Source organism: Tachysurus fulvidraco, chromosome 11, assembly GCF_022655615.1.
Source record: "Tachysurus fulvidraco isolate hzauxx_2018 chromosome 11, HZAU_PFXX_2.0, whole genome shotgun sequence".
NCBI classification, from domain to species: Eukaryota; Metazoa; Chordata; class Actinopteri; order Siluriformes; family Bagridae; genus Tachysurus; species Tachysurus fulvidraco.
In genome coordinates, this window is record NC_062528.1 from 18,262,212 (window position 1) to 18,284,781 (window position 22,570).

General features: G+C 36.3%; 1 protein-coding gene across 2 annotated transcripts in view; it reads left to right on the forward strand.

Annotated features, from left to right (window-relative positions):
• b3glcta (beta 3-glucosyltransferase a) overlaps positions 1-22,570 on the forward strand; it is a 150,466-nt gene that overhangs the window by 112,943 nt on the left and 14,953 nt on the right. Inside the window, exons 11-13 of one of the 2 annotated variants that reach the window (XM_027157204.2) lie at positions 3,259-3,372; positions 20,330-20,429; positions 21,890-22,009. In XM_027157204.2, the coding sequence (XP_027013005.2) occupies positions 3,259-3,372; positions 20,330-20,429; positions 21,890-22,009 (334 nt within the window). The remainder of the gene's footprint in view (positions 1-3,258; positions 3,373-20,329; positions 20,430-21,889; positions 22,010-22,570) is intronic. The other variant, XM_047820503.1, reaches the window with a different exon arrangement.

Sequence of the window (22,570 nt, forward strand, 5' to 3'; positions counted from 1 at the left end):
CATGTACTGATGTATTTAAGCACTGGATGGAAGCAGAATCAGTTTGTTTCATGTAAACATATGGCTCTATATTATCTCATAAACGTGTACATCTGTGTACTTATTGTACTCATATGACCATATTCTAGCTTTTGATATTTTCAGTTGGTTTGCTTTCATTAAAATTAAAGAGGAATATGCAGGTATTTAATGCACATGAGTTTAAAACCCATCACCGAATGCAGCTTTCTGTGCCCTTTTTTTTTGGAAGGCATGATGGGCTATCCTCCAGCATATCTATAATTATCACAGGTCTTCATGGATCTGAGCACTCACATAGCATTACCCATCGATTCTCCACCTAATGAGACAGCTAAAGTGTTACCATCTGTTTTGAAGACTTATTTGGAAAGGAAGCATGTATTTGTGGAACCGGTGCCGTCATTTAATTGGCCTGATTATCATAATCGTGTTTCAGAAGTCACTTTAAAGAACCTTTAAGAGGAGGATTTTTACGAAGGCAATATCCACAACAGCAACAATAATAGCAGCAAAATAATATGATATTGGTGACCGCAATCATTAGCAATAACAACATAATGAGTAAATTGAGTGATTGACAATGAAAATGAATTATATGGATCTCTGAGTTATCTCATTTATGATGGATGCCTTAATTCCCTGTGGTGATTTATTTGTACCAGGTTTTACAGGGGAAAAAAAGATTTAAGAATAGAGTAAGAAAAGGTTTTTTAATGTTCTTATCTTGTCATGTGTACTTTATTTAGATATCCACTGAGGTAATATTTACATTAGCTCATTTGGTTTATGCTTTTATCCAGAGCAACTTGCTATTGAAACAGTATAGACATGAGTATTTGAAGAAGGGTCTTCCTAAAGGTCCAAGGAATGGCAACTTGGAGGTGCTGAGTTTTAAACATGCAACCTTTACAAACCAGCTCAAAGCCTTAACCAATAATCCAATTACCTTCACATAATATGAAATGTTTTTTAAAGGGTTGATTTTAAACCAGACAGCAAATCAGCAACATATCTGAAGCAGAGGCTTGGTCTTGTTCCTTGGAAGGTCTTCAGCCCTAGAACCTTTAAATGATGTTCTGGTGTCATGGTGTTTATTTGACTAGAAAATGTGCTTGCATCCGAATCTTTGATTGCATAAAAAACATTGATCTGCAGTCACCTGTTTCAGGATTTAATCTCCAGACTGGTTTTACAGATCCTGGAGTTTTGTATGTGCTGTGCAATGTTTACCACTTAGAGACGCAAAATAGTGGCCAACTGAAATATTTGTCAGTACTTTTTATCAAAAAGTTTTTTATTATTTTGAAGTCTCCTTGGAAATCTTAATAAGTATGAAGTGTCTTTGCAAAGGTCAGTCCTGTTGAGGAATTAAATTACAATTAAATATGCCCTTTGCTTCAAAGTATGTTTCTGCTTGGCTAAATTTCTTGTCAGAAGCATTTCTAATCCACCTGATCCTGATAAATTGGAGTATCCCATTATCCTTGGGCATCCAGGTTAATCTCATGTTGCTTTGGTACCCTGGTTTGTATACGAACTTAAAGGTCTTTGTTTGTCTTTAATTTGCTGTTAGAGTAATGGATTTGGAGTTCCTGTTGAATTTTGTTGCTGTTGACAAAAGCCTAATTTCGATAACCAATGCTTCTAAAGCTTTTCTCATGTTTACACTCTTTGTCCTTGGACTGATCCAGTCATTTCTAGATTCCTGTGTTTAAGCATGGGGATGATAGCAAATACAGATCAGTGTAATGTACTGTACAGTAGTTTGTGAGGTAGCTAAAGTTCCATTCTCCTTGTGTATACTAAAAAGGCCCTTTTTCTATCTTGTGTGTCCTCCTGTTTGAGCTTGACATAGCGGTTTACAGTGTCAATTCATTCAGATTGCATGGTCTGTGTTTTGACTATAACCCAGATATCATCCACATACCTGAAGTAGTGTTTTGTTCATGATGTCTTTGCTGTTATTGGTCTGTCTTTGTAGGATTATGTCAGGCTATTTTCTTCCTCGTTTCTGGTTGGGATAGCTGTGTTAAGTGAATTCAGTCACTTTTACTCAATTAATCAGAGTCAGCATTTCAACTACAATTCAGCTTGACAGCATGGGTTGCAAGGTTGGTCTATCTGAGCTGTTTAGTGTTTTCTGTGCCTTCAGTAGAACCTTATGGTCTTTATAAGCTTGTAAACTGTTGAGAGTGAAACCATTTTGTCACTGTCAAAGGCTGAACATTTTAACGCACACCCAAAGAGCTTTCCAAAAAAATTAAATAAAAAAAAGGAAATATTTGGACAAAAGCCTTTTATTAGTTATGCAACTTTTGTGGACTGTTAAAAATGGTTCCAAATTGTCATCTTCTAGGAACTTTAGCTTTTTCACACACCAAAGAGCTTCACCAGGAACTTGATGATGTGGGCTCTTTCTCTCTCAACAGTCTATAGAAGATTGCATAGCTAATAAAGGAGCTTTGTCCAAAATGTAATGTCCTATTTGTGAAAAATGTTCAAATAAAATCTGAACATTTTTTATTTACCATTTTAACACAAACCCAAAGAGCTTCATTAGAAACTGAAAAAGCCCTTCTGCAGCTGAAGAGGTGAAAACAGTGTAGTTAAGTTGATCATTGTTGTGGATGAGCTTTTCCTCTACATAACCTTAAACCATTGCTCCTGTAATGCAATGTTAAAAATGCAAAACAGATTTTAACTCTTTGTCCATTATGTTCTTGTTATTTTCCCCTTATATAAAGCTATAAGCATTTCTTGCAGGTGTGACAAATATTTTAAACAGTTGTTTGAAATTGTGCTGTAGTCAAATACATTCCTAGGAAGAATAATGTTTTAGAGTGCTGCCAATGTTTAGAAGATAACTCAGTATTATTTCTGTGTAGCTAATTACTATGTATTGCTAGCTATAATTCTTTTAAATCATTGCATGTGCTTTGATTTAAGAAGCCTGTCAAGTATTTGGTATGTCTTTAGACATGCAAAGGAAGACTTCTAACACAAAATAATTCAGATTTCTATCAGAATTGTTCGAGAACCAGTGTTATTCGTGAGACACTATTCAAGAGACGTTTTAATGCGTTGTTTTGTAATAGAGGTCATTAGAGCCACAGTAAATTTGCTTGCTTGTCTACTCTAGAACAGACACTATTACAACACCAGTAAATCTTAAGGGCTGTATGAATTTTGCAAGCTTGGTATGCTGGTGTTGACTCATTGCTTCCTCATGTGCTGTAGTCCCTGTGGTGAAGAAGACATGGGAGAGACAAGCTGCACATCTGGAGTACTACAGTGATCACGCTGATCCTTCCATTCCGACCGTTGATCTTGGTGTCCCCAACACAGACAGAGGTGAGTTGGCTATACTGTGCAAAATGGCTGGTCCTGATGGGATGCTCGTTTACTGTTCTCTGTATTTCGATTAGTGTTGTTAATGATGAAATTTTCTTGGAAAGACATCATTTAATAGTGTGTTATTATATCATATATTAAATATGAAAGAGAGGTATGGAGGTCATAATCAATTATCCTATTTTTGACAGTTTTATGACCCACAATAAAACCATAAACCATAATCGATAAAACGGTAAAATCATAAATAAAAAGGTTTATGAGTGTAATTGTATAATGTTTACTGATAGGAATCGGTCAAAGGTCATACCTTTGATCTGACAGATGTACAGTATGTCATGATTTTATTATGTAAGGTTTAGATTAAAAGTTCATAATAATAAAGTTAATGATTGTATTGATATATTTCTTACCGATAGGAATTATTTGTGTTGACTCCAAGTAGTTTCCCTTTCCATCCCACCACCCCCTCTTTCATATTGGTTAGCCCCATTGTGTCTGCTTCAAGTAGATAGGTGACAAGTAGTTAAAACCAGGCCATGTGTTTGCTTGAATAGATAGACCAGTATTTATTTATTTTTTAAAAAAAGGGGGTTTCTGACTACCTATAACGTCACACAAGCGCACACGCCCCCCTGAGCAAATGCGCATGAGCAAAAATGCGCACACGCCCCCCTGAGCAAACACGCGCAAACGCGGCCCTCCAAGGCTCTCAGATTTGTGTTTTCAGTTGATTGTTTTATCACATATTACTAATATAAAATGTTATCTGTTTTATTTTAGACAACTGTATTGAGATTATTCCTAGCTGAATTCGCAGAAGTAAGAGTAAAACTAAACCTTGATTACGAGTGAATCTTTCAAAACCCACCCCCAAAACCCCCACCGCCTTCCCAGCACCTCCCACCACCAGCACCACCCACGAAGAAAATATCAGCATTCAAGACGTTCTAGGGAATTCTTACATCTAAGGGATAGAATAATTGAAAACGTTTAGCACAGCGCACTACAAAACACTTCTGATAGTGAATATGGTCAATCTTTGCGTAATTCTCAGGAATTCTTGAATTGGTGTGTTTTGTCGAATAAAGAATTAAGACATTTTTACATTAGACATGGCACAGAAGCGTTTGAATAATTCTCCCTCTTAAGAAGCTAAAAAAATTAGATATTATTGAAAATAATCCTACATCCCATGATTTCTGCTTTGGTGAAACCTCGACTTTTTCAAGTAGTCAGTACTGTAAATCCAAATGCTCAAAATAATTAAATAGATTGAGTTCTGTCAACTTAATTTTATAAAACTATTCAACTAACTTAAGTATTTATGTTTCTAGTACTTTTTTGATTTTATTAAACTAATTATTTTTTATTAACTTAAACTATTAGCAGTGTGTGTTAAACTTAAGAGTCTAATTTCACTGTACTTATTTCTGTTGTTTTTGAAAATTGAGGTAAATTAGCTGCAAGCAAACTATTACACAACTCTCCAACATATAATGATAAAATATTTACACTGAAAAAATCAAATAAACATTTTAAATTATATATTTTAAAATATTTCACTTCAACTAAATTCATGCAGGTTGGATCTTAATTATCAGTATGTATAAAGATTTTTTTTTCAAGAATAGTATGAAATTACAATTTAATGAATAATAACATTCTCCAAAATTCCCATATAACACGTTTACTTTCTTAAAAATGCTGTTTAAAAAAATCCTGTGTTTCGCGAGATTTAATTGAGGGTTACTGTCTGCAATGTGGTGCTGGTGGTGGGAGGTGCTGGGAAGGGGGTGGGGGTCTTGGGGGTTGGGTTTTGAAAGATTCACTCGTAATCAAGGTTTAGTTTTACTCTTACTTCGGCGAATTCAGCTAGGAAATAATCTCAATACAGTTGTCTAAAGTAAAACATAACATTTTATCTTAGTAATATGTGATAAAACAATCGATTGAAAACACAAATCTAAGAACCCTGGAAAGCCGTGTTTGCGCGTGTGCGCGTCTTTGCTCAGGGGGCGTGTACGCGTTTGCGCGTGTTTGCTCAGGGGGCGTGTGCACGTTTGCTCACGGGGGCGTGTGCGCTTGTGTGACGTTATAGGTAGCCCCCCCCATTGGCTAACGATCAGTCTGAGAGATGCTCCTAACTACGCAGGGGTGTCATAATCATGATTTGATTACCACCTAGTCTGATGGGAGGGGATAACTCTATGACCCCAGATCAAACACACATGGCCTTGTTTTACAATACTGTTTCATCGAAGGTCATAAACCCCCTTTTTTAAAAAAAAAATGGTCTACTATCTATTGGAACAAATACACATTGCCTTTTTTACAATACCGTTTCATCTGAGAGTCGTAAACCCCGTTTTTTTAAAAATACTGGTCTATCTATTGGATCAAACACATGGCCTTGTTTTTAATTACTTGTCACCTATCTACTTGAAGCAGACACAATGGGGCTAACCAATATGAAAGAGGGGGTGGTGGGAGGGAAAGGGGGCTCTTTAACTATTTGGTGTCAACACAAATAATTCCTATCGGTAAGCAATATATCAATACAATCATTAACTTTATTATTATGAACTTTTAACCTCAACCTAACATAATAAAATCATGACATACTGTACATCTGTCAGATCAAAGGTATGACCTTTGACCGATTCCTATCAGTAAACATTATACAATTACACTCATAAACCTTTTTATTTATGATTTTATCATTTTTATGGATTACGGTTTTATTGTTTTATTGGGATCATAAAACTGTCTAAAATAGGATAATTGATTATAACCTCCATACCTCTCTTATGAAATGTGTTTCTCTTTTGCACATATCTCAAGCAACAGTACAGGCATAGCAGTTTAAAATCTGGTTACGCCTGAAAGTGAAAAGGAGAGAATTGTATTTTCATTGTGATTTTCATGCCTGAAAGACAAAAACCAACACACTGATTGTCACACTGAAGTTAATGGCGTATATTGATTTCATTTGCATTTAATGCCACATTTGAATCAAATAAAAAAAGTTCTATAATTCTGTTATTATATTATCATTATACCTTCTTATATTCAGGTATTTTTTGTTTTTTGTTTGTTTGTTTGTTTTTGTATTTTTCGTTATTTATATGTTTCATTATTTAGTCTTATATAAAAATATTAAAAATATTAAACCTTTTTTTTTTTTTGCTAATTTTAAGCATTAATTTCCAGTTGTTGTTCTTTCGGTTGCCATGGCGGATCATGTGGTCCGCGTATTAGATTTGGTGCAGGATTTAAGATGGATGCTCTTTCTTTTACAAATCTCCCATTTCAACCGGGCTTGGGATCGGCAAAGAGTTAACTGTTCAGTGGCTGGGTTAGCGTCCTGCCTGGGAATCGATCCCGGTTCATGGGATCCTGTCGCTGTACCACCAGGAGACTTAAGCATTAATTTGCAGAAGTAAAATTAGCTGCCAATATAATAGACAGAATTTATCCATATAAAAGTCTTAATGATCTTCTATTTGGCTTTTTATAATTAAATAATAAGAAATAGTACATAAACTTGACTAGATTCAATATCACTTGCAAATGAAATTTTTAGAGGAAGAAGGTCCATTGTTGAATTCGGGCAAATAAAACAGAATCCCGGACTGAAATAGAAGCTGAAACAAGTCAGAAAGCTGAACATGTCAGTTTTCTTTATCGCATTTATACTGACAACAATATAATGTTTCCAACAGATGTCTGGAAATTGTATTGTTTCTCAGCTAGGTCATCTGAACGAGATGACTCTTTAAACTGAAGATAAATTTGAAACACTTAAATGAAGTGGCACTGGAACAGTTGTTACACTGCCTGGTCTGGAGCAGAGGTATAAATCAGGCAGGGATAAGGCCATGAAAGAGCCAGAGAAGACGTTTAAATGGGGTCAGTTTCTCAACACACTATTCACAGTAGTTTAATAAAGAGAAGAAAAGTGACACTATATAAATTTTCATCTATAATAAACATGTTTTCTATTTACATAATCTCAGTTTAATGGAGTCTGGTTTTGCACTTGAGGTTGATGAACTTTCCACTCGAAATACATTAGCGTTAAAGTAACGAGGAGAAACACAAACAGCAAAAACAGTTTAAGCTAAGTGCCTCAATCAGTTAAATGAGCACATACAGGACAGTGAGGTGTGTATGTAAAGCACAGAAGCCCAAAGGCTGGAAGTAAACAGACCCAGTATTATACTCAGCTAAAGCTGTAACTCTCACTGTCACCAAACCAGATTAGATCAGACAAACCATTTCACAGTAATTACTCCGAATAACTTTGTTAATAAAATGATGAACTATAATCACACAGGCTACAAAGAGCATCATCCAGAGTCTGTCTTTCATCCTTTCATCCATCTAGTCATATATCCATTCACGTTCTGTAGCGCTTGTCCTACACGACCATGTGGACCGTCTGTGCATGTTCTCTCCAAGGCATCCTACTGAATGTAAACAATGGAACATATGCAAAAAGGACATTTTCAGACGTTCAGATATCTTGAATCTAGTCGAGTTCATCTACTATTTCTTATAATAAAATAGAATAAAACAAAATCTAATCATATTAATCCAATTTCAAGACCCATTTTACTATTTTTACATTATTTTACAATTAATTTATTTTTTTTCTAATTTAAAAATTAATTTCCAGAATGAAGAAATACTACATATACTGTATTTGACTAGATTCAAATTCTTTAAAGGCAGAAGGTCCACTGTTGAAGGCGGACTAAGTAAGCGGAATCTCGGGCTCAATACACACTCAGTATACCTCTTATATTGTCTTCTCTATTCAATAAACAATGTTTTCTTGTTGGCAGCCATGTTACCTGGTTTAAACCATTTTGAGGTGGATGCCTGCCGAGCTCAATGCTTTTACAGTATATCAGCTAAGTAAATCATAGTCACTGCTCTTTGATTACATTAGGCCTGGCAAAGTAATACAGAATGGGATTCCACACATAAATGTTGGCCCTCATTTCTGTCACCGCTAGCATTGTTTGATGTTGCAGGAGGCTGTTAGCACACCGTGTTCCTCCCTTTTCCTCTCCTGTTTATTCATGAGCTTGTAAATTCATCATAATTGTCCGTGACTGAGGTAACTAATTTCTGCTTTCAGTAAAGCCACGTGCATCTTCTCATCTAATTATAAAAGCCAGCAGATGGTATGCACCAAATATTCCATTTTCACATAACAAATATGTGCATGTGTTTATTTGGTAGATTCTTTCATCACAGGAGAGAATCCAAATTCAGCATGAAGCCGATAAAGGGCTTTACAAGTGTGCTAAGGTCAAATTCCAATAAAGGGGTCAGAATAACTGCAGGATAGATACTGTACAACCATAAAGTAGAACTAATCAAGAGGGTTGGAGTGCTGCTTACGTAAATGGAGCGGTGAGAAATACGATACAGTATTTCTGAGTTTGGCCACATTATAAACACACAGGTTGACACAAAAAAAGGTTTAAATGGCTATTATAGGGAAGTTTCCACACCTGTGACTCATTGTATTTGTAATAAGTGTCTGTACATACATAGTCTGTGAGTTTCTCAGCACATGAAATGATACACTGATTTGGCTGGATACTGCACCATGTCGAAGACAAAAGAACTGCCAGCGGACCTGCGTAATAAGGGAGATGAACTTTATAAAGCAGGAATATAATATAAAAAGTTATCTTTAGTTGGTACTAAACCACGGTCAGGTAGACCAAGAATGATTTCACCCACTACTGCCTGAAGAATTGTTTGGGACACAAAGAAAAACCTACAAACAACTTGGAGAGTGATACAGACTGCTTTGGAAAAAAGTTGTATTGTTTCAAGCAGCACAATAAGGAGGTACTTGAATTACAAATTACCTGCAAGTTCGAGATACCTGGAGAAAGCTGTTACTGGGCCCATTCCACAAAACGGCCCGCCTTCAGTACGCCAGACAGCACCTAGACAAGCCTCACAGCTTCTGGAGCAGAGTCATGTGGAGTAATGAGACCAAAATTTAACTTTACAGTCACAACTATAAACACTATGTTTAGAGAGTAGTCAACAAGGCCTACTGTGAAAAGTACACCATCCCCACTGTAAAGCATGCTGGTGGATCTCTTGTGTTTTTTGGCTGTCTGAGCTCCAGGGGCACAGGAAAGTTAGTAAACATTGATGACAAGATGAATGCAGCATGTTATCAGAAAATCCTGGCAGACAATTTGCATTCTACAGCACAAAAGTTGCACATGGGATGCTCTCAGATGTTCCAACATTACAATGATCCAAAGCACAAGTCAAAATTGACCCTCCAATGGCTACAGCAGAAAAAGGTGAAGGAACTGGAGGCATTTTATCAAGAGGAATACACCATATTTCCTCATTTTATTTGTTTGTTATATATTGTTTTATTATGCCATGGTGTTATGCTTTACATATTAACTTGAGAATTATTTTGTTCTCTTAAAAAAAAGGTACCCTTCTTGCAAATTTTCTTCTTGCAATGTGTGTGCGTGTGTGTGTGTGTGTGTGTGTATATATATATATATATATATATATATATATATATATATATATATATATATATATATATATATACACACACACATGCACACACATTAGCCATTGTTATATGAATGCACACTCACTGCACTGACATTGCTGCTAATAAAGTCAAACGTCAATCAAATAAAGTCAATTTAAAAAAAGCTTCATTCAATTCCAGTTTAATACAAAACTCATTTAGACCAGATATACAAGGTGCCGTATTGGAAACTTAAGACTTACACTTTTTTTGACTAAATGCTGAGGAACCTCCAATATGTGATTCCACTAACACTTTCCTACAAGGTACAAAACCACGCTCTTACAACCATAAAAATATTCTAAATTTTTTATTGAATAAGATGTTCTATAACTTTTTTGTTGACATTGTTGAAAAGTAGGATTTTAATAATATAATATTTATAATACTAAAGAATTTACAGAATGTTCAATCTTGAAAATAGCCACTGATACAGTCAAACAGGTTAAATACATAATCATAAATAAATACCTAGTGAACGTCCAACTTTCAATTCTGATGAAAATTCAAAGCTCGACGATCAATTGAGTCGATGAGTTTGAAGCATTTACTAATGCACTGTGATGCTGTTAATCATACTAGACAACAACACAGAAAATACTTATAATAAAAAGTCTTCCAAAATGTCTCACCACTAAAATGCCTAGAATCCTTTGAATTGAATATTAAAGTGATGGACCTTATTTAGCTGTTGTTGAAAAGATTTGACTGTTGTAATTCTTTAATTTACAGAACTTTCCTGCATTATTCATCCTGATCTTGCCATGAAAACAACTATTGATGCTGACATGGCCCTGAAAGAATAAATAATAATTAATAAATTCCTAGTAAGCTGCCAAATTAATTCAGATTATCAATTAAAGCACGAGGATTCTGTTCTGTTCTGACGAGAACCAAAAAGTATAATGTAAAATAACATGACTATGGCGTTATTACTTGACTTCCTTTCCATATAAGCACACCGCATGGTTTACTAATGCTGCTTATCATTATTCAAAACCTGCTACAGCAATTATTCATAATGTGTTTAGGGAGAGAGGAACCTGAACTTTCTTATTCTGAATCTGTACTGGACCAAATGATTTACTTCAGTATCCTACGAGAATTACAGGGATTCTTGTGAGCATATAAAAGATTCATTAAGCACTTTTAAAAATTTATGTATGTCAACGTGACAGAAGTAATGAGGGAAGAAAAGTGAAAATCCTCATATCAGTGTTAATTTGAGGCTTTGCGATTAAATGGCTGATTAAGGTTTAAATCTGGATTCAGGACATTTAGTATGTTTGCATGGGGACTGTTAAAGCCCTGACATGCCAAGCCAAATGTCTTCCATGGGATGCCGTCACTGTCTGTTCGTGGGTTCAAGCCCTCATCGGGCTTGGCTTTACAATTTGGGAAGTCATTATTTTGACATCTGATGCATTCAAGTAACTAGATGGAGGTGTAACTTTTGTTAATTTACTCTAAAACAAAATACAGCAAGGTGTTTACTTGTAGGAAATAAAGAACAAAGAATGTGCTTCAGGTGTGTGTTCATTTTTTATTTATTTATTTATTTATTTATTTATTTAATGTTTTTAATCAGTTTTAAATTTCCTATTTCTCTCTAAATGGCGCTTAAGTATTAACCGATTTGCTTGTATTTCAGTGACTTGCTGCATAAACCAAACACCTTTGAGACAAGTAAACATTCAATTATATGTAATTTACCATCAACTACAGACTTTCATTGTCAAACGTTTTCTGAATGACGCCTCGTCTCCAAGTCGGAAACTTTGAGGTCCGTGTTTGCACTTATCGAGTTATCGAGTTAAACATGCTTCACAGGTCAGCAACGAGAGAGAGAGAGAGAGAGAGAGAGAGAGAGAGAGAGAGAGAGAGAGAGAGAGAGAGAGAGAGAGAGAGAGATAGATAGATAGATAGATAGATAGATAGATAGATAGATAGATAGATAGATAGATAGATAGATAGATAGATAGATAGTGCAAGAGAGATAGATAGATAGATAGATAGATAGATAGATAGATAGATAGATAGATAGATAGATAGATAGATAGATAGATAGATAGACAGACAATTCAGACAATTCAGTGGTCCCACAGTGTCAAAAGACTGACGTTCCAGAGAGAGAGAGAATTCACTCTGATTGGCTGCTTCTTGATTACAAAACACATAGTTCTACCTCACACGATTATTCATTGCATGCTAGTTAAGAAAGGTCCACAGAGTAGAGGAGTAAGAGCTACTTTTTGGAGGAAGTTAACGGTTTGTGTTCTCAGAAAAGGTCTTTCCCCATCACAGATTGCAGAAGGGAACATAAAGCTCAAGAAGAGTGTTGTGGTAGGGGTGATGTTCCAGACAAGGTTTTGTAGGTGAGATTTAAGGCCTTAAATTTGATACGGGCAGTTACAGGAAGCCAGTGGAGGGGATAAAGAACTTTTCAAGCTCAAGAAGCTTTTATTGTCATTTCAATCATATACGACTTCATAATGCAAACACTCCAAGACAATACCGTATAACAATAATAAGAGAATGTGACAAGGGTCCGACCTCTTGGACAACCTTTTCGACAATTACTCTTTCATTTTCAGTATCTGCTTTGTTCTAGTCAGGGTCATGGTGGATCCGGATGCTGTGCAGGAATAAACTCAGGATGGGATTTCAGTATATTCTTTCACACCTCGGAGCAATTTAGCAATATAGTTGCAATCAATTGCTAATCAATTTCTGGGTCTTCCTTTTTTCTAGAAGGTTCTTAACTATGGAATATAGTCTATTGCTGTCTCCTCATATGGTAGGGAGGTAGTCCATTGGTTAGATTTTTTTAAATGCTTATTTTGAACCACAATTCAAAAGCAGTGTCTTATTTTCATTAGTCAATATTCAGTAAATGTATATTTATTATTACTGGGTTTTATACATTCTGAGTTTTTCTTTCTTTCATGGAAGGGTACCAACAATTTTGTCTATGTGTGTGTGTGTGTGTGTGTGTGTGTGTGTGTGTGTGTGTGTGTGTGTGTGTGTGTGTGTGTGTGTAGGTAGGTAGATGGGTAGAACTTTATTATATGATCTTATTATGTGTTCATCAATGCAGCTTTTTACAGAAGGCTCAAGGATTCTTGAATGTTAGTCTGATTTATCAGAGCATTTAGCAAATTCTCATTGTGAATAACAAACCTTAGAAACCTTAAACATAACACAGCACTTTAACATTGCGCATAAGTATCATGGAGAAAACGGATCAACAGGAAGTGTCAAAACTTTTAAAACTTTTAAAAACTTCACCATCCTCCAAATCAATTCTCATCCTCCAAAGCATTGAAAACACATGCTTTCGCACCTTGATGAACGTGTGTGAGCGGTGAGAGGGTGGGAGAGTTTTTTCTTTCCTCTGGTGACTTGATATGTGGTGCAGGAACATATTTGAAATTTATTGTGAAAGATTTCTGTTCTTCCTGCTGGGGATATGATGACGGCACATTCTGTTCTGTCTGCCCTGCTTCAGGCGCACACACACACACACACACACACACACACACACACACACACACACACACACACTAACACACACTAACACACATACATACACACACGCACGATCACATTGCTTTAGTTTGTAGTCTTGTTTTTCTGTCATCCTCATTCCATCTCTGTGTTGTCCATGTTTTTTTCTTGCATATCTTCAGGGTCCTTTCATAATATGCTTTGAAAAAATAAAAAAGAATGTGTGTGGCAATTTTTTCTTTCTTTTGTCAATAATAATAATAATAATAATAATAATAATAATAATAATAATACATATTATATATTGCGAAAAAAAGTGCTGAATTGTGATGTCACCGCATTGTGATGTTTATTCTTGAAATATGCTCCAGATCTGTCCAGTCGTGATGGTGCACTTTGATACACGTCCCTCATTCCACAGGTTTTTGCAAGGATTTAGATCTGGGCCCTGACCAAGCCATTCCATTCTAAAATGTTGATCTTCTTCTGAAACTAATCTTTTGTTGACTCGGATTTGTGCTGTGCCTTGTTATTATTATTATTATTATTATTATTATTATTATTATTATTATTATTATTATTATTATAAAGAAATATATCTTCATCTTCAGATGTTTAACGGAGGCCTACAGGTTTTGATCCAAAATAGTTTTGGCACTATCCATAGCCCCAGTCCCACATTTAAAAAAAAAGTCCCTATAGCTTTTGGCTGCCACACTGTTTGTATGGTGTTCTTTGTGTAATAAGTAGTCTTGTTTCTGCACCAAATCTTTAGACATTCTTTTAACATTATGGGGCAGTTATAGCTCAACTGTTTAAGACTCTGGAGTGTTGATTAGAAGATCAGGTTTCAAACCCCAGCACTGCCATGCGACCACTGTTGGGGCCCTTGAGCAAGGCCCCTAACAACCCCTTCTGCTCCAGGGTTGCTGTATTACTGCTGACCTACTGTATGCTCTGACCCCAATCTTCAGAGTTTAGAATATGTGAAGTAATAATTTCACTGTTATCTGTTATACTATATATGTGACAATATTAAAGACTTTTATTCTATTCTTTTCTATTTTAGAATTATGCCCTAAAAGTTCTGCCTTTGTCTCATCAGATCATAACACATTTTGTCACAGGGTTTAGGGTTATTGAGGTGTTTTTTTTTTTCTTTTGGGTTCGTGAGAGTTTCTGTCTAGCCGCTGTAGCCCATAGCCGAGATGTGTGGAATACAAAAAGAAGTTAGTTGTCACAGATGTCCCTACAACGCCTTTAATGTGAATGAAGGTCTCTTGGCAGCTTCCCTAAAAAGTTTTTCTTGTCTATTTCTCAGCTTTTGAGGGTTCTTTTTCTTGGCATGTTATTTTGGTGCTCCATTTTTTTTTACTTCTTGTTGATGGCTTTCATGGTGTACTGTGTTACATCTAATATCTAGAAAATTCCTTTTGTATTGTTTGTTCACTTGCTGATTGCTCTCGCACAAATTATTGGCCCTCCAAAAACCAAGAACCAAAAGAGACAGCTGTTTTTTTTTGTTTTGTTTTGTTTTGTTTTTTATGTCATGCATGAAACTTCTAACAGTGAAAAGAAGAAAATGAAAAAGGTCCCCAGAAACCTGCAGTCGTGACCAGTTTACGAGTGAGTACTGTATTTATCGAATCAGTTTGCCATGCTAGAGGGACCACTATCAATCAGATAGCTGCAATTAGATCTCCTAACACTTCTTATTTTGCTCTGAGATATTCAGCGTCTGGAATAAGGTCCATGTTTTCATGCTCTTGGGACAGTATTCCAGAGGCTGAATATTTCAGTGTGTGAGGAGTTTTGATTGCAAACCCACAAACACCAAACCATACAATCTCAACAAGATAGTGATGTTATTTTGAACTCTGTAATTTTATATTGGAGTACAGATCACAATATATGGTGTTTTAAAAAATGGCCTTTTATGATACAATTAGGTTTACATAACGTCGTTGTCGATGTCCAAATTTAGTCAATTTCATATTTTTTCACATATTGATGCTATTGGTCAGTCCCCATGTCTTGAAAATAGCTTGAGCGCAAATCTCTTAACTCCATTGGACACTTAACTTACAACTGTCCACCTCTTCTTCACTCCACGGGAGAGCTTTGAGGCATATTTCTCCTCAAGAAGAGTCGCACCAAATCAACACGTCTTCTGAGATAAATGTCTTTAAAACACTGGGCTCAAAGAAAAAAAAATCATGACCCCCGCTAGTTTTGGTGCTCGACTGAGGACAGGAATTTAGTGCAAGACAATCCACTGCAACACGGACTAAACTCTGTGCATTGCAGATAAGATACGGCATTTTTTTAATTTCCTGAAAAATAATGGTTTTGGAGATACGAGGATTCCGCCTGACAGCGACGATAAGGTGTACATTGCCATGTGGGTTTTCTCTCCACCCCTTTGTTGTCACTAGTTGTTGCGCTTTGGGGTAAGTTGTGGCCTAATGGTTAGAGCGTCTGACTCGTAATCCTAAGGTTGTGGGTTTGAGTCTCGGGCCGGCCACAACTGAGGTGCCCTTGAGCAAGGCACCGAACCCCCCAACTGCTCCCCGGGCTGCCCACTGCTCCAGGTGTGTGTTCACGGTGTGTGTGTGTGTGTTCACTGCTGTGTGTGTGCACTTTGGATGGGTTAAATGCAGAGAACAAATTCTGAGTATGGGTCACCAAACTTAGCCGTATGTCACGTCACTTTCACTAATGTGTCTTCACTATCCCTTTGGGTTCAGGATGTCTTTTTCTTGCAAGTATTTATAGTGGGGTTTTTTTGCAGTGTTTTTTTTCTCCTGTAAACCCACATCCACCTGCCAGCACTTACTTTTTTAAAAGTTTATTAACAATAATATCAGGCTTTTCAAATCAAATCAAATTTTATTTGTCATATACACATACATACAGAGTACAACATGCTGTCTGTCCGGTATTCAAGCATAAAAGGAACGAATTAAGGATCAAATTAAAACCAAAGTTTTTTAAATAAAAAGTATAAACTATATAAATACTATACAAAATATGAAAGTATATGTGAAAATATATACATAAATGCGTATGGTATTTGTGATTGTCCTTAAAGTGTCCATGTGCACTATGGTGTGTATAAAGTGGTACAGTGCTGTGAAAGTCCAGAGTTAAAGTGTCATTGTGCAGAAAAAAGTGAAGATGGAGGGAGAGGTCCGGTACTAGATCCTGGGTGTTTCCTGGTTTAAACTCCGAATGGCCTGCAGGAAAAAGCTTCTCTTTTTGTTATCCATTTATAGTTACTTTTAATATTTTGGATCATTCAAGAAACAAATTAGTTCTAATTTATAATATATAATCAAGGGTAGCACGTTGGCCTCACACCTCCAGGGTCGGGGTTCGATTCCCGCCTCCGCCTTGTGTGTGCGGAGTTTGCATGTTCTCCCCGTGCCTCGGGGGTTTCCTCCGGGTACTCCGGTTTCCTCCCCCAGTCCAAAGACATGCATGGTAGGTTGATTGGCATCTCTGGAAAATTGTCCGTAGTGTGTGTGTGTGTGTGTGTTTATGTGTGCCCTGCGATGGGTTGGCACTCCGTCCAGGGTGTATCCCGCCTTGATGCCCGATGACACCTGGGCATAGATAGGCACAGGCTCCCCGTGGCCCGAGGTAGTTCGGATAAGCGGTAGAAAATGAGTGAGAGAGTGAGAGTAATATATAATCCAATTTCTTTTCTAAATGAATGTTTGGTTGATAATGTGTGCAATAAAATGGTGAATCTGATCTATCTACTATAGAAATAATATTTTCAAATCTTTTCCCATATTAAAGCCAATCGCGAGGCAATTTATTAAAAAAACCTTTTCAGAACAATGTGTAATAATGAACATGATTAGACTATAATGTAAACCAACGTTTCACTACAGTAAATACCCAGAAAGATCTGACCTTGTTTCACTGTCTCAAAGCCTCCCGATTTAATTTCGTCGCTAATCCCGACTCAAAGATTAATCAAAACTGTGATTGTAGAGGCAGCCAACTCCGCTCACTTCTTCTATTCTGAGCATCTGGACTCTTCTGTTATAAGTGATTGTATGAATAGAAGTCTGAAATCATGGTCCAATGCAGTGAGCTATACAGTAGATAGATTTTTTTTTCACACCTTGAAATAGGAATAGTAACAGGAATCTGTATGAAATCAAGGTGAAGGGGTTTCATTAGTGCCTATAGAATGTTTGTAGCCTGGAGGATATATGGTTCATGGGGAAATTAATAAGCAAGTGTATCACAGGAGCAGCTTTAATATTTATTGTGGAAGAGAGTCCTGTTTTTTTCCCTTTAGTGCACACGACAACGGCACAATCTGTTCTACATCCATTGTTTCCCCTCTCACACTTTGTTACCACACATATTCGTCATGCTCATTATGCTTTGTCATTATTCCTCATGTCTTTGCTTTCAAGGTTTCTGTTCTATAATTATTGGCCCTTTATATTGTGCACATAGGACCAAGAACTATCAGGGACGAATAGACAGATAAACAGAGATTTTGAAAACGGTTTGAACAAATGAATTATTTTATTTACGTGAGTCTGATAAAAAATGAGTCAGGACATCATGTGTTGGTTTAGTGGATGAAACGAATTTTAGATCTTTATGAGCAAACACTTTGGGAGTCTCAGAAAACAGAAACTGGTTTAATATCTCCATTTACTTTGAAGATACAAACATTTTTGTGAAAATAAACTAACCGTTTATGGAACTTTTCTATGAATACTGTATATTGCCCCTTACTAGGTTAGCTACAAACAAAAAATACTTACGAAGATATAAATTCCACAAATTCTTGAGCGTCTACTCTCATACAGTATGGTATGAGTTTCGTTTTGATCACCGCTGTGGAGTGACATGACAAAGAGATTCATTGTTGAACATGGACACAACCAAACAGGGGGAAATTAAATTATTTGTCATCTGGTAAAAAGACTTAATACCAGTCCATGGTCTTGGAGAATTGAGTTTAAAGTAAAAGCTCATATTTATCCAGTGACAGAGTAGACAGGAAGTAACAAATTATGCTGTGCATACAGACAAGGCATCTCAGTGTCTTTGGGAGAAAAATCACACAGGGGTTTAGGGGATATTAAACTGACTGTCAGCCTTTATGTCTAGCCAGAATTGAGGAGAAGTTAAGAGTGTTGCAGTGTTGTGCTTATATTCATTCAGCCAAGCTGAAATTATAACTACCATATATAAAATATTAAATACATTTGAGTGGTCATGAAAAGAAGTGGGACCACCTGTGTGTGTAATTTGGCTGTAATATCTGGCACCGAGGTTTTTGCAGCAGATCCATCAGGTTACATTTACAGCATTTGGCAGACACACTTATCCAGATCGACTTACATTTTATACAACTGAACAATTGAGGGTTAAGGGCTTTGCTCAGGATCCTGGTGGTGGCAGATTGGTAAAGCTGGGATGAGAGTTTCTACACGACTCAAATATTCCTCAAACCACTCCAGGACTATATTTATTAGATTCGGGAAACACTCACCCTAGTTTGACTTCCTAATGATTTAGCCAACTGTGCAGAACTTGCATGGAAATTGTGACAATGACAATGCATCACAAAACACCTTGACGAGGTGTTAACTTGTAGGGAAGGCCTGGACGTCTCAGGGAGCTTCCCGCAAGTCCATCCTTTTTAAATTTCACGATTACTTTTGCGACAGCATTCAAGCTTATTAGTAATACTTATTAGTAATACTTCACAAGTTTTCTTATAGCATATATATATATATATATATATATATATATATATATATATATATATATATATATATATATATATATATATATATGCAGAAATGTATTTGTCCAAAGAAACTATTTTCTTTCTCAGGTCTGACATTTTTGTTCCATGTGCTGCAATTTTGTCAGGAGTGGATTTTCTCTTAAATACCACTCTTAATTGTCAATTATTCTGTGGCCACCTGTGTGTTGCTTGATTAGACTCATCCGCTGGTGAATTCCTGGTAATTAAAAATGTATTATATGCTTTCTTCTAACACATTGTCAGGACTCAGCCCGGACTTTAGGCCACGTGCCTTTGTTTACCTTCCTCGTCACGTGTCTCCACACCTGATCCATATTGTTCCATCTTTTTTCTTTAATATATTTAAGTCGGCAACGCGGAATCATTAGTTATGTTTACCCTTCGTTATGTTTAGTCATTGTTAAGTGTCATCATCTGTATTGTTTCAGTTATCGTCTTTTCTGTCTTTGTCTTCATTATTTATTAAACCCCATTCATTTGAAGCTATCCTGCATACGGGTCTGTATCCTTCCATCCTCGGTTGTGACACACATTCATTAGGGTGTACTCATTTTTGCAAAGTGATTTTAAATTATTTTGGTAAAATAGTTCCAAATTTGCCTTTGGTACTGACTAATTGACTAGATTTGCACAAATATGTAATTGTATAGAATCCCATAGCAGGTATTCATTTTAAAGCAAGATGGAGGTTTTACTGAGAAGTCTGTCTCATTTATGCAAAGTTTCTAAGCAGAACATTACACAGATCATCAAACTGCCTCTGCTGGCTTGACCTCTTCCCATAGAGCATCCTGGTGCCACTTTTTACTCCGGTTAGTGACTGACATGCACCCAAGTGTCCACATGATATAATAGCAAACATGCTTCATCAGACCAGAACGTTTTCTTCCATTGCTCTGTGGTCTAGTTCTGAAGCTTACGTGCCCATTGTAGGTGTATTGGGAAGTGGACAGGAGTCAGTATGAGCATTCGAGCAGCTCTATACTCAGCAAGTTAAGATGCACTGATCCGTTTGGTCATATTTATAATTGTTTTTACAGGTCATTGTGGGAAAACCTTTGCCATCCTGAGGAGATACGTAAGCGGTGCAGTTCCAAAAACTGACTGGTTACTCATCGTAGATGACGACACACTTATTAGGTGAGATGGATCATTCTTTTTATATTGCTTCTAATTCTTACAATCTGTCTTCTGTTTCTCTGGATAAATGAAAGTGTCTGTGAATTTCCTCCTCATGTGTACAAAAAAAATTCATCAACAGTAATGATACAGAAGATTCCTTTATGGCATATTCTTCCTCTGGGGAAATTATAGGCTCGTGTCTATTATATTGTGTATGAAAATTCACTGGAGGGAGAATAATTGGTGATGGAATTAATGAGTGCGAACAAATTAATTGCGCACAAGGTTGAAAATAACATTGCTGGAACAATGTTAAATGCTTGTTCTGATTGAATTTCTGTATCAGTTTTTTTTTTATTTTTATAATAGACGCATTTTTATTTTTGTATTGCTGTGCTCATTGTAATATGTTGCAATAACATATTGCAATATAACTTATACAGGGATTACTGTGGTGATCGATATACAGTGGAGTTTTCTATGAGGAGATTTTTATTTTGTGTTTATGGAAGCCACTGTTTTTGCCAGTCAGAGGTAAAAATATAATTTTTATTATTTTTTTTTACACCTTCAAAGTTGAGGCTTATTGCCGAATCAGTCGCATGACATAAGCTGTGTTTTATTTTTTATTCATTTTAATATCAAGAACAAAGTGGGAGGAAAAGACTATGTAGCTGCTCTAACATAAGTGATAACAGGAAGTCCACAACATAAAAGTTCCTATCGGCATTGACTAAATTCCAGGGGTTTCATTACCACGACGTAAAGTGGGCGTGTTTCTGGAGGTCTTGGAAAAACTCCCTCTTACAAAAAAAAAAAAAAAGAGCGTACCTAAGATGGATAATGAAGGACAAAACAGTCATACAGGTAGATTTTATATTTTACATCTATTAGGCTTTATTATATTACAGCTAAGCTATTTTCGAAAAACAAATAAACAACCAAAAACTGCGGTTAGGGTTAGGGTTGGATTATCAAATACGCCATGCCTACTCTGTTACGCTGTTCTGAAATCCCTGGAAATAAGTGCATCCCAGTTCCTATCGTGGGTATCTGTAAGCTTAAGGATTTACAGTATTATGGCACCATGTGATGAAGCATGAGCAGCATTTTGATGTAGAAGCTGGTAGTATTCATTTTCTTATTCAAATTATTCATTGTCATTCTTTAGTAAATAAAAGAATAGCCTTATATCTGTGGTGTAAGAGAAATAAAATAAACAAAATTTTAAATAAATAAATAAATAAATAAATAAATAAATAAACAAACAAACAAACAAACAAACCAATTCAGGAAAATATGATACTTTAGCATATATTAACAGAAACTACACTTTAACTACATATATACTATTAAATAAAAAAAAAAATTACTGTACAATTTTTAAATTAGTTTAAACAAGTTAGTGTGTGTGTGTGTGTGTGTGTGTGTGTGTGTGTGTGTGTGTGTGTGTGTGTGCTCGCATTTCCCTCCTTCAGCCTACCTAGACTACAAGCACTACTCAGCTGTTATGATCCCACAGAGCCGGTCTTCCTCGGGGAGCGTTACGGTTATGGGCTTGGCCAGGGAGGATACAGCTATATCACAGGAGGAGGAGGGTGAGTGATCAATAGTTCATGTACTAGAGACACAGCACATGTCAGGTGCTGAAAATATACACAGGCTATTACACATGAACATCTCTGGACCGATGGCTGTTTAAACAGACTCAACCTCTCAGTGCAATCAGGTATAAAAGCTGTATTGACACCTGGGTGGCATCAAGAGTAAAGCGAACTCTGTTCCAGTCAGTTGGAGTTGCGTCCGAGGTTAGACAAATCCTGCGTGAGCTTGATAGTTACTGTTTATATTTAGAATGACAAACTGGACTAAGAGCAGAGGTGGGAAGTAACAGAGTAAAAATACTTCGTTACTGTACTTAAGTAAATTTTTCTGGTATCAGTACTTTACTGCACTATTTATTTTTTGGACAACTTTTTACTTTTACTCATTACATTTTTACACACATATCTGTACTTTTTACTTCTTACATTTTCAAAACGAACTCGTTACTTTTAGTATTATTCCTTCTCATTGAGCGCTGTTTCCAGCCTATCATCCTATCATTGTGTGGCTTTTTCCCCATGTGACTGGTGTACTGTATTATTTACTGGCTATCA